The 19,860-nt window shown below is 41.7% G+C and overlaps 2 protein-coding genes and 1 long non-coding RNA gene across 12 annotated transcripts in view; 2 read left to right on the top strand and 1 right to left on the bottom strand.

Moving 5' to 3' along the window:
* The window catches only part of ccr6a (chemokine (C-C motif) receptor 6a), a 48,572-nt gene extending 44,187 nt beyond the window's left edge, over positions 1–4,385 (top strand). For both annotated transcript variants that reach the window (XM_073051650.1, XM_073051651.1), the window contains exon 5: positions 619–4,385. In XM_073051650.1, coding sequence (XP_072907751.1) covers positions 638–1,726 — 1,089 coding nt within the window. In that variant the 5' untranslated portion in view covers positions 619–637 and the 3' untranslated portion in view covers positions 1,727–4,385. The remainder of the gene's footprint in view (positions 1–618) is intronic.
* Positions 4,386–5,892: 1,507 nt separating this feature from the next.
* Positions 5,893–9,417, bottom strand: LOC140730773 (uncharacterized). The gene is made up of 3 exons (XR_012099674.1): positions 9,266–9,417; positions 9,104–9,176; positions 5,893–6,402 (listed from the first exon to the last, which is right to left on the bottom strand). It is a non-coding gene; the product is annotated as an uncharacterized lncRNA (long non-coding RNA).
* A 121-nt stretch (positions 9,418–9,538) lies between these two features.
* LOC140730770 (uncharacterized) overlaps positions 9,539–19,860 on the top strand; it is a 139,063-nt gene continuing 128,741 nt past the window's right edge. For 7 of the 9 annotated variants that reach the window (XM_073051645.1, XM_073051647.1, XM_073051643.1 and 4 more), the window contains exons 1-2: positions 9,689–9,756; positions 10,329–10,848. In XM_073051645.1, the coding sequence (XP_072907746.1) occupies positions 10,453–10,848 (396 nt within the window). In that variant the 5' untranslated portion in view covers positions 9,689–9,756; positions 10,329–10,452. Of the gene's footprint in view, positions 9,649–9,688; positions 9,757–10,328; positions 10,849–19,860 lie in introns of those variants that run through there. The other 2 variants (XM_073051642.1, XM_073051649.1) reach the window with 2 other exon arrangements.

The raw sequence follows: 19,860 nt of genomic DNA, 5'->3' as shown, positions 1-19,860 counted from the left end.
AGGGGGGTATCTCATTGAAACCTATTGAATATTGAAAGGCCCAGATAGATTGGATGTGCAGAGGATGTTTCCGATAGTGGGGGAGTCTAGGACCAGAGGATACAGCCTCAGAATAGGAGGGCATCCCTTTAGAACAGAGATGATGAGGAACTTCTTTGGCCAGAATGTGGTTGATCTGTAGAATTCATTGCTGCAGATGGCTGTGGAGGCCAAGTCATTTGTACATTTAAAATGGAGGTTGATGGGTTCTTGATTAGCGAGACCAGTGATGGGGAGGAAGCAGGAGAATGGGGTTGAGAGGGATAATAAATCAGCCATGATGGAATGGCATAGCAGACTCAATGGACCAAATTCTGCTCCTATGTCTTATGGTGGTATAGTCTAACATTCCTTATACTCATGGCCAGATCCCTCTGGTGTGCTTAAAATTAAATTAAGCAACATGAATTGACAGCAGATTTTGCAATGAAGAAATTGAAAAGCTGGGAAAGGTGAAGCAGGATCTGTTGTTGAACTATTGATAAGTTGGCATGGTTTCTTGTTAACAATTATAGTCATGTGAATAAATCACCCTGTTCATTTCTTTACCAATCATTGTTGAATACTTATGTCTTGCAGACGAGATAGACCAAACAAAATGAATTATACTGAAAGATATGAATATGAAGAATATGATTATTTTAACACCAGTGAAGATTATTATGAAGGTGTGGAATTATTGTGCAGAATGAGTGAGAACAAGATACTTCCATGGTTCATTCCAATATTTTATTCATTTATTGCTGCCATGGGCATTATTGGCAATGGTTTGGTTGTTGTCATCTATTTGTTCTACAAGAGGGTTAGATCTATGACTGACGTGCTTCTCATGAATTTGGCCATAGCTGATATACTTTTCGTGGTTACCCTGCCATTTTGGGCTGTAGATGCCCCTGAAGGATGGATCTTTATGGACGTTGGGTGTAAAATTCTCAAGGGCATATACAGTATCAATTTTTACAGTGGCATGATATTCCTAGGTGCTATTAGCATCGATCGATATATTGCTATTGTCCATGCGACAAAGTCTTTTAATTACAAGGGAAAAACACTGGTTTACAGTAAAATTGTTTGTATATTCGTCTGGCTTTATGGAATTATTGTATCCTTGCCAACATTCATTTTTAGCGAAAGCTATGAGTTCAAGACAACAAGAAAAATGGTGTGTGAAATAAAATACCCAAAACACAATTCACATGTAGGGAAGGCAGTTACTCCGGCACTACAGCTAACACTTGGTTTCTTTGTACCTCTGTTTATTATGATTTACTGTTACTCTCTGATAATTAAGACACTTCTCCAAGCCAGAAACTTCCAGAGACACAAGGCATTTCGGGTTGTAATCGCAGTAGTAGCAGCTTTTGTGGTTTGTCAAGTGCCATACAATGTTGTTATAATTTATAATTTATTTAGAACAAGCAGCTGTGAAACTTTCCAGGTAAAGACTATTGTCCACGCAGTGACACAGTCTATTGCCTTTCTCCATTGCTGTCTGAACCCTGTCCTTTACGCCTTTATTGGTGTTAAATTCAGAATGTATTTAATGAAGATTATGCAAGACATCTGCTGCTTAAGCAAAAAGAACATTTCATTACGCTACAGTTCAGTAAGGCCTGTCACTGATACGTTTGTGTCAAGGCGTACATCTGACTTTGACATTGACAACTTATCATCCTTTACAATGTGATCATCTGCTTTTTTTTGTGTGGTTATGCATATCTCATGAAATTTCACAGTAAGTATTTAAATGCTCTATAATCTCTCATTTCAAATTCCAAATACTGTTTAAATAAGGATTATACACTCAGTGTCCACTTTATTCGGTACCTCCTCTGCCTAATAAAGTGGCCACTGAGTGTATGTTCATGTTCTTCTGATGCTGTAGCCCATCCACTTCAAGCTTTGATGTGTTATGCATCCAGAGATGCTCTTCTGCACGCCACTGTTGTAACGTGTGGTTATTTGAGTTACTGTTGTCTTCCTGTCAGCTTGAACCAGTCTAGCCATTCTCCCCTGACCTCTCTCATTAACAAGGCAGTTTTACAGAAGAACTGCTACTCAATTGGATGTTCCTTTTCTTGTTTCTCGCACCATTCTCTGTAAACTCTGGAGACTCTTGTGCGTGAAAATTCCAGGAGATCAGCAATTTCTGCGATACTCAAACCACCCCATCTGGCACCAACAACCACTCCACAGTCAAAGTCACTTAGATTCTTCATTCTTGTATTTCATAAAGTGGCCACTGAGTTCAAGTATAGTCCTTGAGACCACAGACCATTTATATTCTACCCTTGAGTGAATTTGTGGAATATGTTAATTAAAATTCACTAGATTAAATAACTTCCATGGAAATAAAATTCTATAGAGTCTGTTCCTTGGCACAAAAATAAGTCCAAGGTTTCACTCTAGCTATCCATAAAACTTCATTTTTAAAGTTGCATATTAAGACTTTTTACATTTGGAAAGGGAGGAGAGAAGCAAATTTTATTGCCATATATTACAGAGATATCAGGAGAATATTAGTAATTTGGTAGCACAGATGTGTGCAGTGCTGTAACATTATAGGTTACAGGATTTCACACACGATGAAATAATTCGCAAGGTCCATATCATTCCACTATGGGAAGTGAAGGTAACAAGAAAACTTAGAACACCATCTAGGATTTCCTCCAAAATAAAGGAGCAGTACGAACTTCTGTGGAATTACTTTGGTGAGAATGAAGAGATCAGTGTGAATGAGCCACAAAGGAGGAGGGATAATATTGAATAATGGGGAAGATTGGGAGACGTCTACATACGGGATCCAGCCAAGCTTTACACCATTTGGTAACATCCCAGAATTCTCCATTGACAAGCCCACATTCTGCCACATATTCAGAGCTGATTATATTGAAAACTGACATCAATTTCGATTACATTGCAAAATGTAAGTGAAGTCTGAAACTGATTAATAAGATTACAGGCAGCAATGTTGGAACCACAGTATTTCAAGGAGTAACAGAAATGACCCCTGGACTGAAAGAGTTAATGGATTTGATGGATCTGGGTCTGTACTCACTGGAGCTTAGAAGAATGGGGGGGGGGGGGGAACCTCATTAAAACCTATGGAAAATTGAAAGGCCTAGATAGAGTGGACATCGAGAGGATGTTTCCTATAGTGGGGGAGTCTTGGACCAGAGGGCACAGCCTCAGAATACAAGAACATCCCTTTAGAACAGAGGTGAGCTGGAACTGTCTGACCTGCTGAGTTCCTCCATCATTTTATGTGTGATGCGATAACTAAAGTATGGAAAGTGATTGATTATCTCAAGATGTAGGAACCTTCTTGTTGTCTATGCAAAATTGCTGAACTTGAGTAATTAATTCAGTACCATTTTCTGTACATGACATTTTCTGTACACCGTCATGTTGTACCAGATCTCCTGCCTTATAATGTACATATAGAATTTTTAATGTTTTAAAGATAAGCTGATCACTAGAAGTTCATTTTCTACTATATTATATTTACTAGAATTTTTCCTTTCCCCTAATAGTTTTTATTTTATAATTGTAACAGTAGTATGTATTTTGTTTTATTATGCCACAGTTTTTAAACCTGGTAAATGCAGATTAATTTTGTGGGCACAATTCTGATATGTTGCATTTTAAATGCCCATGTACACGACAGAACAGGAAAATACTTTGATTTTTAATGAAGGTGTTTAAAACAGGGATGTCATTTTAGGGTACATACTTCATGTAAATTTGTTATTAGGTCAATGATTGTGTCAGTTCAAAATGATTTTTAAAACAGCTGTATAAAAGAGTATTCTAGCTATGTTTGATTTCTATGTGGATGTTTAGGAAGTTGAATGAAACCCCAAATGTTTTCTTCCTCTGGAGAACATTTGTCGCAAGTCATGTGTTACAAGTACTGTGTCATGCAGGTGCATAAACAGTAGCAGGCTTTCTTTCCAAGGAACTGGGCGTTGAAGTAGGGAGCTGAATTTGCTTCTTTTCTCAGCTGCTCTGCTGTGGGAAATGCTAACCTGAGGCTAATCATCTCCAAAAAGAGAAGACAAAAGTAAAAGAGACAGAACGCAATAGACCTTGGCTGCTTTCCTCGGTGGTCCGTTCACAAGATTATTTGTTATGGGCCCTTGTAAACATGTTTGCCTCACCTGGAATCAAGTGAGTTATAAACAGATATAAGCAGATTATAAAAGGGCAATCTTTTAACAAAGCATCTGCAGATTGTCTCTTGTTCGTGAATCTTCTGATAAAAATATGATTGTATAAAAGTAATACTATTATTCTGATGTATAGCTTGCTGAATGGATTAAAATCTTCTTGTTAGTGATTATCCTGTATTGCGTATAAATAAATACGTGCCACAAGTCTTTTCTTGCATTCTACAATTATTTCTCACAGTGATTAGCCATCCAATCTATGCTCAGTGGCCACTTTATTAGGTACCTCTAGGAAGCCACTGGGTGTACCTCCTTGATCTTCTGCTGCTGTAGCCCAGAAGGTTTGACATGTTGTGCATTCAGAGATGCTCTTCTGCACACCACTGTTGTAATGTGTGGTTATTGGGGTTACTGCCACCTCCCTGTCAGCTTGAAACTGTCTGGCCACTTTCTTCCGACCTCTCTCATTAGCAAGGCATTTTTGCCCACAGAACTGACCTCCGCTGATGTTCTTTTTTTCTGTTTGTTGCACCATTCTCTACAAACTCTGCAAACTGTTGATCCCTGAAGATCAACAGTTTCTGGCACCAACAATCATTCCACGGCCAAAGTCACTTCGATCTCCATTCTGATGTTTGGTCTGAACAACAGCTGGACCTCTAGACAGTATCAGCATGCTTTTTCACTGGTGATTGTAGAGCATAGAACAGTACAGCACTGAAACAGGCCCTGCGGCCTACAGTGGCTGTGTCATTCAGGATGCAGATGTAAGCTGCACATCTGCCTGCATGCAGTCTATATTCCTCCATTCTGTGCCTGTTCACGTACCTGCCTTTAAAGCTACCACGCAATGGTTTTGAAAAACATTACAGCTGGTTGGGCAACGCTGAGTTCCTTCCCCTTTAAAGGAAAGGGGTGCTTCTCTTGGAGCTTAATGGGTGTGGTGAACTACATATATCTGTCTGGACACGCCCACCCTGCTGACTGCTCTTGTGGCTCCTCCCACAGACCCCGGTATAAAGGCGATTGAGGCCTGAGCCCTGCCCTCAGTCTCCCAGATGTAGCATGGTAGTCAATTGCTGCTTGTTCTTTCTTCCAGTCAATAAAAGCCGATATCTCGCCTCATGTCTCAGAGAGTTATTGATGGTGCATCAATGGGTAAAGTATAGATTGTGGGTTTAATCCTCGATATGTACTCCTCGGGTGGGGTCAGTATGAAGGCACAATTTACTTCAGTAGACTCACACAAGCACTCAGAGTACCTCCTCACTCTCCAGTGCTACCGTAATGGAAATGCATGTGGTTGCCTTCTGGTTTCCCAACACAGAAACCGGCCTTTCAACCCACGCCAGCCTTCTTGCCCTTCCACAATAATTCCATTTGCCTGCATCTAATAAATTGGTCAAACATGATTTCCCTTTCATGAAGTTTTGCTGATTAGGTTGAGTTTTGCCAAGTGTTCTCTGGGAACAGCTTTAATTACAACTTCCCTACTGGTTTGTAATTTTGCTGAGTTCCCCCCCCCACCCCCCCCAACCTCCACTTTCAGTTCCTGGTTCTGGGATGCCACCTGTGGTCTTCACAGTGAATCACGAGTGGCAATTCAGCCACTCGGTGATTCTGCTTCTGTGCTGTATCGTTCTACCATTCCATGAATGGACTGATGCAAATTACTCATTTAAAGTTCAACATTCAAAGTACATTTATTATCAAAGTATGTATGTTTAATACAACCTTGAGATTTGTCTCCTTACAGCCGGCCATGAAATAAAGAACTCCAACAGAACCCATTGAAAACAAACAAAGTCCATCAAACACCCTATGTGTGGTGAGATAAAAAAACAAATTGTACAAACAATAAAGCAAGCAAACAGCATTCATAACTGAAGTTCCCACCACCATCTACCATCTCCTTGTTCTCCATTATTAGAATATAGAACAGTACAGCACAGGAACGGGCCATTGGACCCGTGATATTGCGCTGGACTGTAGGGAGTCGTCCCGCCACTGTCTGTAAGGAGTTTGTACGTTCTTCCCGTGACCACATGGGTTTTCCCCAGCTGCTCCGGTTTCCTCCCACAGTCCAGAGACACACCCTTGCCTTGGTAGGTTGGTCGCTGTGAATTGTCCTGTGATTAGGCTACGGTTAAAACGGAGGCTGCTGGGCAGCCCAGCTCGAAGGGGATATTCCACTCTGTATATTAATAAATAAAGAATAAAAATAAATAAACTAATTAAATTGGTAGTTAAATGCCCAATTTGGCTCATCCCTTCTGCCACAGAATGTCCATAACCCTTCTGCGCCAGTTTAAGAGATTTCATATTTGCCTCCACCACCGTCCCAGGAAGTGAGCTCCAGGCAGCCACCACTCTCTATATAAAAACAAATTTCATGCCCCACCCCCAGACTCACTTTTGATTGGATCGATTTTCACTTTGTTAACATGTTTTTTAAAAGAATATCTTTGGAAATTCCTACCGTCTGCTGTCATATTTCTGGCCAGCTTTCTCTCAAACTGATTTTCTTTCCCTATTAATCTTTTATTTATTTCTTGCTATTTTTCATTGACTGTCCAACTGGCTGAATCCCCCTGTCTTTGCACAATTATATGCTTTAGTTTGCTACTTTTCACTGGATGAACCATACCCATTATAATCTTAAAAGTTTATGTGTCCTGCTTTAATGTTTGGGAGGGGTAGTCAACATAAACCAAGACCTCTTATTTACTGTCAGATTGATGTGAAGGATTGAATGATTACATTGTGTTATTTTGAAGAGCAGGGTTATCTCCAAAATTGTTTCAAATCTCCCATATTTTTTCCAAATACTTATCGGGGATATCTATAACATGATTTCAAATCACACCAACATTCAATAAATATCACAGGGGAAAAGAAAGATCTGACCTTCCTCCTCCCACTGTGGCTTGCGAGATCTTGTTGTATATTAATTGGTTGCCCCCCCTTTCTTACCTGCTGTTATGATGACCTACATCCAATTTAGTTTGGCAGCTGATCAAGACTGAGTGGGAACCACAAGTCGGGTACAAGGTGATTAACAGGTTGGGTGGTGGGTAATTTGTGAGCCATTGTTCCCCTTACGTGACGTAAGTCAGGTTCTGATTACAACCTCTTCATTTTGGAACTGTCGTGGGCGAGAGATTTTAAAAGTTCGCTGCACTAATATACTTCTTTCTCAAAGAGGAATTATGGATGGTTCCTGCTAATGAACAAGTTCAATTTTTACAGATGTCCTTAAGTTAATTGTGTCCATAAGGTGAAAGATACACAAAAAAGAACACTGGAGAGAGTGAGCAATTTCAGGTTCCTGGGTGTCAATGTCTCTGAATATCTAACCTGGCCCCAGCATATCGATGCAGCTATAAAAAAAGGAAAGACAACAGCGATATTTCAGTAGGAGTTTGAAGAGATTTGGTATGTCACCTAAAACACTCAAAAACATCTATTGATGTACCACGGAGAGTATTCTGACAGGCTGCATCACTGGAGAACATCAAACGTTACGGAACAGCACAGGCCCTTTGGCCCACAGTGTTGTTCAGACCTATCAACCTACTCTAAAATCAGTCTATCCTTTCCCTCCTACTTAATGTAACTCTCCAGTTTTCTATCATCCAAGTGCCTATCTAGGAGTTAAAAAAAATAATCCCTAATGTATCTAATTTTACCACCACCTTTGGCAGGGTGTTTCACACCCGCACCACTCCTTGTGAAAAGAACTTACCTCTGAAATCCCGCCCCCCCCCCCCCATACTTGCCTCCAATCACCTTAAAATTATGTTCCCTTGTATGGGCTATTTCTACCTTTGGAAAATGTCTCTGGTTGTTCACTTTATGCCTCTTAGCTTGTATTGGTCTATCAAGCCACCTCTCATCTTCCTTCACTCCAAACAGTAAAGCCCTGTCTCACTCAACCCATCTTCATAACACATGTTCTCTAGTCCAGGCAGCATCTTGGTAAATCTCCTCTGCCCCTTTTCTAAAACTTCCATATCCTTCCTATAATCAGACGTCCAGGACTGAATACCATATTCGAATTGTGATCTGACCAGGATTTTATAGAGCTGCAACATTTCCTCGAGGCTCTTGAACTCAATCCCCTAAGTAGTGATGGCCAACACACCATACCCCTTCTAACAAGTTAAGCACAATTTTGAGTGATCTACTGACCTTGTTCCCAAGATCCTTTTATTCAGAATCATAATCAGAATCAGGTTTATTATCACCAGTATGTGTCGTGAAAATGGTTAACTTAGCAGAGCAGTTCAATGCGATACATAATATAGAAGGAAAGAACACAAAATAAAATAATAATAGATAAGTACAGTACAGGTATATTAAATAGATTTTAAATCGTGCAAAAAACAGAAATAATATATATTTAAAAAGAGAGGTAGTGTCCAAGGGTTCAATGTCCATTTAGGAATCAGATGGCAGAGGGGAAGAAGCTGTTCCTGAATCGCTAAGCGTGCGCCTTCAGGCTTCTGTATCTCCTACCTGATGGTAACAGTGAGAAAAGGACATGTCCTGGGTGCTGGAGGTTCTAATAATGAACACTGCCTTTTTGAGACACTCTGAAGATGTCCTGGGTACTTTGTAGGCTAGTACCCAGGATGGAGCTGACTAGATTTACAACCCTCTGCAGCTTCCTTCGGTCCTGTGCAGTAGCCCCTCCACACCAGACGGTGATGCAGCTTGTCAGAATGCTCTCCACGGTACTACTATAGAAGTTTTTGAGTGTATTTGTTGACATACCAAATCTCTTCAAACTCCTAATGAAGTATAGGCCCTGTCTTGCCTTCTTCATAACTGCATCGATATGTTGGGACCCTCCGCTTCGCTCCCACCTCCGCCACCCTCCGCTCCCTCGTTACCGTCGCCACCGCTCTCGGTCTCCCGCTCCCGAACAGTCGCTGCCTGTCACTAGGATCTTTGAGACTCTCGCTCCTTGAAAGAGAGAGGAGAAATTAGTCGTTGTCGTTCACTGGGACAAACGCTTTTACCGTTTGATTTTAAGAATATTAAAAGTGATTTACGGGTGTTCGCAACTCGGGGGGACGTCTCATTTGCACTGCCTTGCAGAAGACCCTACCGGAATGGCGCTGTACTCAGTGGGAGCCCCCTCGGGGGGCACCGCGGGAGGCAAGCCTTGCCACTCCGCCAACCCGCACCACCCGGATCCTCTCGCCCCGCCCACGGCAGGAGGGCAGGGGGTGACGTGGCGGAGTCGGCCGTCTCCTAGCGACGGGCAGCGCCTGTTTGGGAGCGGGAGGCGGAGAGCGGACTTCAGCCGAGCCTCGGGGGGCAGGGGCAGGGGCAGGGGCAGGGGCGCCCGCCGCTTCACGTCCCGACCCTGCGCATGGACGGTGCCGGTAACTCGGAGCTCCCTTCATTCAGATCTCCTCAGCCGAAGGTCAGGGTGAGAAAATTTAATCTTTCCGCAGACACAGACACAATATCGGGTCACCCTGATATTGAATGCTCATCCCCACCTATGTCTTGCATCGAGGGGCAAAGACCTGGGCTGGTAGGCGCCCGCTATTCCTTACTTCTGGGATATGAGGGTTTATATTAAAATGATTCCTCCTACATATATTACAGAAAAAAACCTGACACTTCTTAGAACTTCGCTATGAACTTTGAGATAATAGCTCGCAACTAATACTTCGGATTTAGTTTTGAGGCATGTGCTGGGATTACAGAGGCTTCATCATTAAAAAGGGACGCATAGTTATGGATTTTTTTTTTCAATTTTAGTTGGTTACTAGGCTGCTTATTTCAATAAAGTTGCCGAACAAGCAAGTTTTTCCACCAGTCCTGTTGACTTTGTGCTGTAACTGCTGGTGAACTAGAGCGTGTAAACTTTATTACTCTTCCTGAAATACTATATTGTTGTATAATCGGGGCTGGTCATTATTGTACTGGGATTACATTTCTGGTATTTAAATACCATGTTATTCAATGTTAGATGAAGCAATCCAAGAAAGTGACGTATATTTGAAATAAACATACACAATTCTCTAATACCGGAATTGTGAGCATTGACACTTCAAAGATGAATTATTAGGTCCTGATAATAATTACAGTCTTATTTTGCAGTTCTTGTGAAGACTCTTCTGCAGATTTATCCTTAAGAGCTGTAAGTGATGGTCAGTGAACTACAGAGAATTTACCCGCCAAAATAGTTCTGAGGAAAAAGAAAGTTTGTGGTAAACAACCGGCAATGTCATCCAATGTTCCCGAGGACGAGAACTGTGTTTCCCAATGGCTCCCACAGCTATCCGCTGGCACGGATTCTAACGTTACCACTTTGATTAATCAGCAAGGATGGGGAGATTGTGATGACCAATTGACACAATCCTCACAATGGTCACATTCCAGGAACAGCAATATGTCAAACCCAGACTGCTCTCAGAATACAGGGCAATTTAGGAAAGCTTTGGACCTAAAACAGACCTGGCAAACTAATTCCACCTTATTTCAAGGTCACTCTGGTGGGAATCAAAGTCAGACACTTCACTTTGGGCAAGTACAAACTGACAAGGCAAATGGACCCTTGGCTCCCATAATTAACAGTGAGCTTAATCAACCATCTATGCTTTACAGAAATGTACAACAGGTAAATAATTATTGCTTATCATTTCAAAGTTTTCAATACATTTTGCATTTTTGATAAATAGGTTTAACATGCAGTCAATATCCCTCTTATAAACTACAGACAGTGTAATTAAATACTGGACAAGTATTCCATGGTGCCATGGTAACGTAACGGTTAGTGCAACATTATCACAGCTCAGGGTGTCGGGGCTCAGATTTCAATTCCAGTGCTGTCGCTAAAGGAGCTTGTATGTTCTCCTGTGACCATGTAGGTTTCCTCCCGGTGCTCTGATTTCCTCCTGTAGTCCAAAGGTGTACCAGTAAATAGGTTTATTGGTAAATTGTCCTGTGATTAGGCTAGATAGGTGATTTAGATTAGGCTAAATAGGTGAGTTGCTAGCAGTGCAGCCTGTCATGCCAGAAAGGCCTGTTATGTGCTGTTTTCCTTAATAAATAAAAAAATATATATTCCTGACATCTGAGCTAATGATTCAGAGATTAGAGATCATTATTAGCTAATGATTTGGAGATTAGAGATTAAATTTTACCTGGGTACAGTGTTGGTGCATGGACAAGTGGTTAAGGCATTGGTCTAGTGATCTGAAGGGTCGCTAGTTCGAGCCTCAGCTAAGGCAGTGTGTTGCGTCCTTAACCACACACTGCTCTGCGATGACACCGGTGCCAAGCTGTATCGTCCCTTGCCCTTCCCTTGGACAACATCGGTGGCATGGAGAGGGGAGACTTACGTTCAATATCCCTCTTATAAGCTACAGACAGGTCTCCCATACAACCCTGCCTAGGCCTGCACCCTGCGCAAATCCATGGTCTCTCAAGACTGATGGATGCCTATTACAGTGAAACTTAGATGCAGTTAACCATACTATCTGTCTTTCAAAAAACACTCTGTTCTTAATTAGTGATCACAAATGCTTTCAGAAAATCTGGGTTATATGTGATTCCAGATCCACAGCTATATAACTGATTTATAATTTACCTCTGAAAGGGCTTATCAAATCCTGCCTAATTGTACCAAAATAGTGATGAATATAAAACTGGATTGACAACCTGGTGTTGACCAAAGCATGTGTAGAACATACTGTAGAATATGACAGCAAAGTACAGACCCTTTGGCCCATGATGTTGTGCCACCTTTTAACCTACTCTGAGATAAATCTACCCCTTCCCTCCTACATTGCTCCCTTCTGTTCTGTCATCCATGTGCCTACCTTGGAGTTTCTTAACTGTCCCTAATGTATCTGCCTCTACACATACCCTTGTCAGGAAGTACATGTATCTACACTCTCTGTGTAAGAAACCCACCTCTTCATACCCCCCTACACTTTCCTCCAATCACTTTAAAATTAAGCCCCTCATATTAGCCATTTTTGCCTGAGAAAAAGTCTCTGGCTATCCACTCGAGCTATGACTTTTATCATATTGTTTACCTCTATCAAGTCACTTCACATCCTCCCTTGCTCCAAAGAGAAAAGCTCTAGCTTACTCAACCCATCCTCATAAGACATGCTCCCTCTCCAGGCAGCATCCTGGTAAATCTCCTCTGCACCCCCTCTAACACTTCCTCAGCCTTAGTATAAAGAGACGTCCTGAACTGAACACAATATTTCAAGTGGGACTGGAGAACAGAGCTTTTGTTATTGTCACAGAACATATGTCCAGTTTTGTTGGCAGTAGAGATCTATCAGACTTGGCAGCATTCAAGTTCAAGTCTATTTTCATTCAACTGTATGTTTCATGTGTCACCAAATGAAACAACATTTCTCTGAACCAAGGTGCACATATAACTCACACACAACACAAATTGATATTCCCACAAATAAATTAGAGAATAATAAGATGCATTTACTACACAAGTTAAAGAATGAACTGGTGCTTCATTGTGATGAGAGCTGGGTGGTGGCAGGGAGTTCAGCAATGCTGCGGTACCTCCTGCCTGATGATAGAGGGTCAAAGAGATTGTTGGTCGATGGGAGAGGTCCTTGGCAATGCTGAGGACCCTGTGTAGGCAGCACTCCTGATAAACATCTCTGATGGGTGGAAGAGAGACCCCGATGATCCTCTCTGTAGTCCTTGCAATCCTTCGTAGGGACATGCGGTCAGATGTCCTGGGATCCCTGTACCAGATGGTGAGGCAGCTGGTCAGGATCTGTGTGCTAGGGAAGAAGTAGCTCTGGGAATCTTCAGCAAAGCTTTGGCTCCACATGAAGTCTTGTGGTACTAAATCAAGTATAGGCACCTCCTGCTCTTCTTCACCAGATGAGTGATGATTCTTCTTGTTTCTTGGAAGAGCCCATCACCAAGAGTGTCCTAAAAGACAGCTGTCAGTCTGGGTCCGTGTCCTGTTCGGAGAGAAATATCTTGATGTTGTCTTTATCAAGCTATATTTTGCATTTTTTCTGTTAACTGCAAGATAACCCTTGTGAAACACAATCCTATCTTTCCACTGAGGACACACTATAGTCTTGTGTGACATAATTATGTTGCTGGGTTGGTTAGAACAGAATAAATTTATCAGAAATGTTATCCAGGAGGTGGCTGGGGCCTTTGTCAGTAGCAGAACTGTTTAATCATCATAATCTGTAACTTTTTAGCCGAGCGTATCTCTCAATCTGCAATGATGTCAAGCCATGGGACTGACCATGGATCAATGAATATAGTAGTAGTGCAATCACTCGAGTCGAGTATGATGTTCTCCAAAGGGGTTGTCTATTTAGGCTGGACTCCCTTAATGGAGAGTGCCTGTACATTACTTTATTTAACATGGGGAGGCTGATCCATGGGCAACCACCACATGGTACTTGATAGACTGGTGTCAGGGTCCAGTGGAGTGCAAGGCAACTTGGGACTCTTCACTGATGCAGCCTTCCTTTGCCTTCACTGTCCTAGTGATGTGTCGTCATCTTCCACCAGCTCCACCATTGAGCCCTTTGCTTGGAACTTCCCTCCTGACCTTACTGCCACGGGTGATTTTATCGGGAGCTAAATGTCAGGTGGCTAAACTCCTGGCAGCATCGCCCACAGCATCTCAGGAACTCACAAGCTTCACCACCACCACCAGGTGACAATCCTTGGAGAAGCCAGTAGCTCACCTAGAACAGCATGAGGTGCACCAAAAATGAAGTGAAGTTATAATACAGGATTATATGCTTGCAAAACAATGAAAGCAGCAAGTATTCAACAGCTTTGTGATCCTGGAGCCAGTGATTCAGATCGAAGTTCTTGAATCTTCTCACTTCTAGTCATGAACTGTAGTGGACAATTAAACTTCTGAAGGGATCAGAGGGCATAAAAAATGTTTCCATCCTGAATGATGATAGAGCCCGACATGTTGTATGAGCGGCAAAGATGTTGTTTTAAGCCAAAAGTAAGTAGATGAATCATCTTGTCCTCTCCAGGTGTTCTATCACAAAGTTCTATCTATAACATTATGATGTTAAACATCTAAGATCACTAAAAACAGCAGAGAGCATGGAATTAGGCTGCTTCTCTGCTGCAGTGCTCCAGAACTAACCATGCCCCTGTTAAGTTGTTCCGTTACTGCAATAATAAGGGTGTCTGTTTGATAATACAGCAAAGTATCAAGGCATGTCCGGTATGCCAAATGCAAGGCGAATTCAATTTAGTAACTGCCACCTCATTATGTCTTCCAAATCGATGGAAGATGCCATCATGACTTACCAATAACCTATTCACTGTTTCCATTTTCCCTCCTTGATCCAAGCGCTGAATTCCACAGCTGAGGTAAGAGTGACTGCACTTGACATCGAGTCAGTATTTGTATGGATGTGTCTTGGTAAAGCTGAACTGATGGGAAATGACCAAATACTTTGCAGTTTGGAATGAATTGGAAGATGGCGGTCATTGACATTGAATATTTATACTCTAGTCATTGGTGTAAGGAGTTCCATAGGGACAAAGGGTCTTTAACCTAAAATGTTTGTTCTGTTTCTCTTCCCATGGATTCAGCCTGATCTAAATAGGCTTCATAAGACTCTGAGGAATTTTGGGTCCCTTATATAAGAAAGGATGTGCTGGCATTGGAGAGGATCCAGAGAAGGGTTAGGAGAATGATCCTGGTAATGAAAGGGTTAACAGCTGAGGAGCATTTCATGGCCTTGGGCCTGTACTAATTGGAGTTTAGAAGAACGAGGGAAGGAAACCATTGAAATCTATTGAAAATTGAAAGATCTTGATAAAGTGGATGTGGAGAAGGTATTTCCTATAGTGGGCGAGTCTAGGACTAGAGGACAGCCTCAGAATAGAAGGATGTTGCTTTATTACAGAGTTGAGGAGGAATTGTTTTAGCCAGAGGGTGGTGTAGCTATGCAATTTATTGCCACAGATTCCTGTGGAGTCATCATTGGGTATATTTAAAGAAGGGTGTGATAGGTTCTTATTTGTAAGGGCATCAAAGGTTATGAAGAGAATGTGGTTGAGTGAGATGATAATTCAGCCATGATGCAATGGTAAGCAGACTTGATGGGCTGAATGGCTCAATTCTGCTCCTATGTCTTATGGTCTTATTTCCATCATTTTCTATTTTTATTTTAGATTCATGGGCATTGTTCCAAGCCAGGGGTTCCCAACCTCGGGCCTATGGGCCCCTTGCTTAATGGTATTGGTCCATGGCACAAAAAAAGGTGGGAATTCCTGCCCTAGGTGCAACTCTAATCGGCTATTCAATGACCTTTCTATCATAATGGGGACAAAAATAAGGTTGCCTAGTGATAACTGAATGGTTTTCCAATCCATTCACAACTCCTTAGATCATTAAGTACTCCATTCCTCTGTGCATTTGGACTTAAAAGAACATATGGCATGAGCTGCGGATTGGCAAATAACACACTAGTGTTAGGCACTGACCATTAACAACAACCACCACCTTGACATTAATAACCAGGACTGCAGCTGAGTTCTCCCGCCATCAATTTCCTGGCTTTCCTATAGACCTGAAACACAAATAAAGCAACCACAAAGGGCTTTACAAAAGTAGATCTGAGGCTGAATATCCTGTGGTGTGATTTGCTTCCTGGCTCCCTAATGCCTTTTTGTTATCTCAGGGACATGTTAGACATGTGATAGAATACTGGCCTGCTGGCACATGAGCGTAGCTCTAAAAACATTTAGGAACTGCCATCCAGTGCAAAGCAGGAAGCTTGTCCACATCTTCCCTTCTACAGAATAAGAATTGCAGTTATATCCTCTGTAGAATGTACTGCATTTGTCAAGGTTTTCTTTCAGCAATGTTTGCAACCTCTGTCACTTAGAATAATATACGGAGCAGATACATAGGAGTGACCATCACATGTGGTTCCCTTCCATATCATTGAGCATCCTTGCAATATTGTTGTCTCTGAGTCAAAATCAAGCCTGTATTGACCCATTGGGACCGTGAGTCACTACATGGACTTCAGTGTTTCCAAGAAAGTTGCTCATCATGATCAACTCGACAGCACTTAGGGATTGGCAGTAAATACCACAGTCAAGATTAATTCAAAAAATACAGATATCCTATTTACAAAACCATCTTATCATTTTTAATGCAACATCTGAAGTAGAAGAATCCTGATGAAGCATGTTGTTTAAAATTTTAATTGTATGTTATCTGCACAGATATAAATGTCTTAAAGTAATCTTATAGATGTCTTCAGCATATAGGAGGGAGATTGAAAATCTGGCTGAGCGCTCACTCGTTGTCAGCAAGTCCAAGGAGACGATAGAATTCACCCTGCAGTTTGAGACGAAGAAGCAAAAGGCAGATGTATCAGTATTACAGTGGAGTAAAGGGAATTACAGAGGCATGAGAGAGGAGCTGGGCAAAGTTGATTGGAAGGGGACACTAGCAGGGATGATGGCAGAGCAGCAATGGCTGGAGTTTCTGGGAGCAATTCAGAAGGTGCAGGATAGAAACATCCCAAAGAGGAAGTATTCTGAAGGCAGGATAATGCAACCGTGGCTGACAAGGCAAGTCAAAGCCAACATAAAAGCAAAAGAGAGGGCATATAATAGAGCAAAAATTAATGGAAAGTTAAAAGGCAATTAAAAAAACCATGAGGAGGTAAAAGATGAAGTATGAAGGTAAGCTAGCCAACAATATCGAAGAGGATATCAAAAGTTTCTTCAGGTATATAAAGAGTTAAGGAGAGGTGAGAGTAGATATTCGATCGCTACACAATTACGCAGGAGGAGACAAGGAAATGGCAGATGAACCGAATAAGTATTTTTCGTCAGTCTTCACTATACAAGACACTAGCAGTATGGTGGAAGTTCAGGAGTGTTGGGGGGCAGAAGTGAGTGCAGTTGCTATTGCTAGGGAGAAGCTGCCTTGGAAACTGAAAGTTCTGAAGATAGTGAGGTCACCTGGACCAGATGGACTATACCCCAGTGTTTGAAAGAGGTGGCTGAAGAGATTGTGGAGGCATAAGTAATGATCTTTCAAGAATCACTAGATTGTGGAATGGGTCCACAGGAATGGAAAATTGCAAAAGTTACTCCACTCTTCAAGAAGGGAGGTAAGCAGAAGAAAGGAAATTATAAGCCACTTGGCCTGACCCCAGTGGTTGGGAAGCTATTGGAGTCAATTGTTAAGGAAGCGGCTTTGCAGTACTTGGAGGCACATGATAAAATAGGCCGTAGCCAGCATGGTTTCCTTGAGGGGAAATTTTGCCTGACAAATGTGTAGGGATTCTTTAAAGAAAAAATAAGCAGGATAGACAAAGGAGAATCGATGGATATTGCGTACTTGGATTTCCAGAAGGCCTTTGACAAGGTGCTGCACAAAAGGCTGCTTAACAAGATAAGAGCCCATTGTATTACAGGAGAGATACCAGCATGGACAGAGCTTTGGCTGATTGGCAGGAGGCAAAGAGTGGGAATAAAGGTGGTCTTTTCTGGTTGGCTGCCAGTGCCTAGTGATGTTCTGCAGGGAGCAAATGCAATGTTAGCATTCATTTCGAGAGGACTAGAATATAATAGCAAGGATGTGATGCTGAGGCTTTACAAGTCACTGGTCAGACTGCACTTGGAGTATTGTGAGCAGTTTTGGGCCCCTTACTTAAGAAAGAATGTGCTGACATTGGTCAGAGGAGATTCACATAATTGATTCCAGGAATGAAAGGCATCTTATGAGGAGCAACTGATGGCTCTGGGCCTTTACTCACTGGAGTTTAGAAGAATGATGCGGGATCTCATTGCAATCTATCGAATGTTGAAAGGCCTAGATAGAGTGGATGTGGAAAAGATGTTTCCTATACTGGGTGAGCCTAGGACACAGCCTCAGAATAAAGGGATGTCCATTTAGAATGGAAATGATGAGGAATTTCTTTAGCCAGATGATCTATGAATCTATGGAATTCGTTGCCACAAATGGCTGTGGGGGCCAAGTCACTAGGTGTATTTAAGGCAGAGATTCATAGCTTCATGATTAGTCAAGGCACAAAAGGTCACAGGGAGAAGGCAGGAAATTGGGGTTGAGAGGAAAATAGATCAGCCATGATGAAATGGTGGAGCAGGCTCGATGGGCCGAATTCTGGTCCTGTGTCTTATAGTCATATAATTCTTGACTTTAGGAGAAGGAACCTGGAGGTCCATGAGCCAGTCCTCATTTGGGTAATAAGAGGTGGAGATTGTCAGCAAATTTAAATCCTTCAGTGTTATTGTGTCAGGGGATATCTTCTGGGTCCAACACATACATGTCATTACGAAGAAAGCATGGCAGTGCTTCTACTTCCTTAGAAGTTTACAAAGATTCGTATGTCATCTAAAACTTTGACAAACCTCTATAGATGTGTGGTGGAGAGTATATTGACTGATTGTCTCACAGCCTGGTATGGAAACACCAATACCCTTGTATGGAAAAGCCTACAGAAAGTAGTGGATGCCGGCCCAGTCCATCATGGGTAGAGCCCTCCTCACCATTGAGCACATCTACATGGCGCGTTGTCATAGGAAAGCAGCATCCATCATCGGGGACACTCACCATCCAGGCCATGCTGTCTACTCACTGCTGCCATTGAACCAAAGGGTAATACCTTCATTCAGCTTCTCTTGCCCCATCACTGAACTGTTCTCACAACAAGTGGACTCACTTTCAAGGACTCTTCATCTCATGTTCTTGATATTTATTGCTTATTTATTTATAATTAATAATTCTTTTTTTTTCTCTTCTTGTATTTGCACATTTTGTTGTGTTTTTTTGCACAATAGTTTTGTTGTCCCTCCGGTTGGATGTGGTCTTTCACTGATCCTACTGCATTTCTTGTATTGACTGTGAATGCCCACAAGAAAATAAATCTTGGGGTTGTATATGGTGACATATATGTACTTTGATAATAAATTTACTTTGAACTTTAAAGGTTTACTCCATTTTCAGGACTTCATGACTTTTAATCCCTGTTTTTAGAGCTTGTGCTAATATTGCTGAGAGTAATTTTTTCATATCCTTTCCTTTTAAAAGTAGTGGGTGAATTAGGACTAGTGGGTGAGCTTAGGTTTTGAAGTTTTGTGGAACAGTGGAACCAACAAAAGAAACCTAACATTCTGGACTCCTGAAATTTGCACAGCATGCCATTACATAGTCTGCATTCTTTAGAGAAAAAAATTTCCACCCTTGGAAGTAACTCAGTAACTATGGATTTCAGGGAAGTTCGCACTTCTATGCATTTGATGGGCCAGCAGGTTTGTATGTTTACTATTGGATCACCAATGTGAGTTGGGACGACTTTCAAGGTCAGGATTCCCACTAGTCATCTTCTACAGCATTAATTCAATTCATGTTCAAAATCACTAACATTAATTCATGCTTGTTTTGTATCCTGCTGCTGTACTTCAAGTAAAAAAATTATTCAAACATACACTCAGTAGCCATTTTATTAGGTACACCTGTAAAGCTGCTTGTTAGTGCAAATATCTAATCAGCTGATTATGTGGCAGTAACACAATGCAAAAGTATCCAGGCATGATCAAGGGGTTCATTTGTTGTTCAGACCAAGCATCAGAATGCAAAAGAAACACGATC

The sequence above is a fragment of the Hemitrygon akajei genome, chromosome 7 (genome assembly GCF_048418815.1).
Source record: "Hemitrygon akajei chromosome 7, sHemAka1.3, whole genome shotgun sequence".
Lineage (NCBI taxonomy): Eukaryota > Metazoa > Chordata > Chondrichthyes > Myliobatiformes > Dasyatidae > Hemitrygon > Hemitrygon akajei.
The sequence above is the reverse complement of the archived record's forward strand: the minus strand, read 5'-3'. Positions and strand labels throughout refer to the sequence as shown.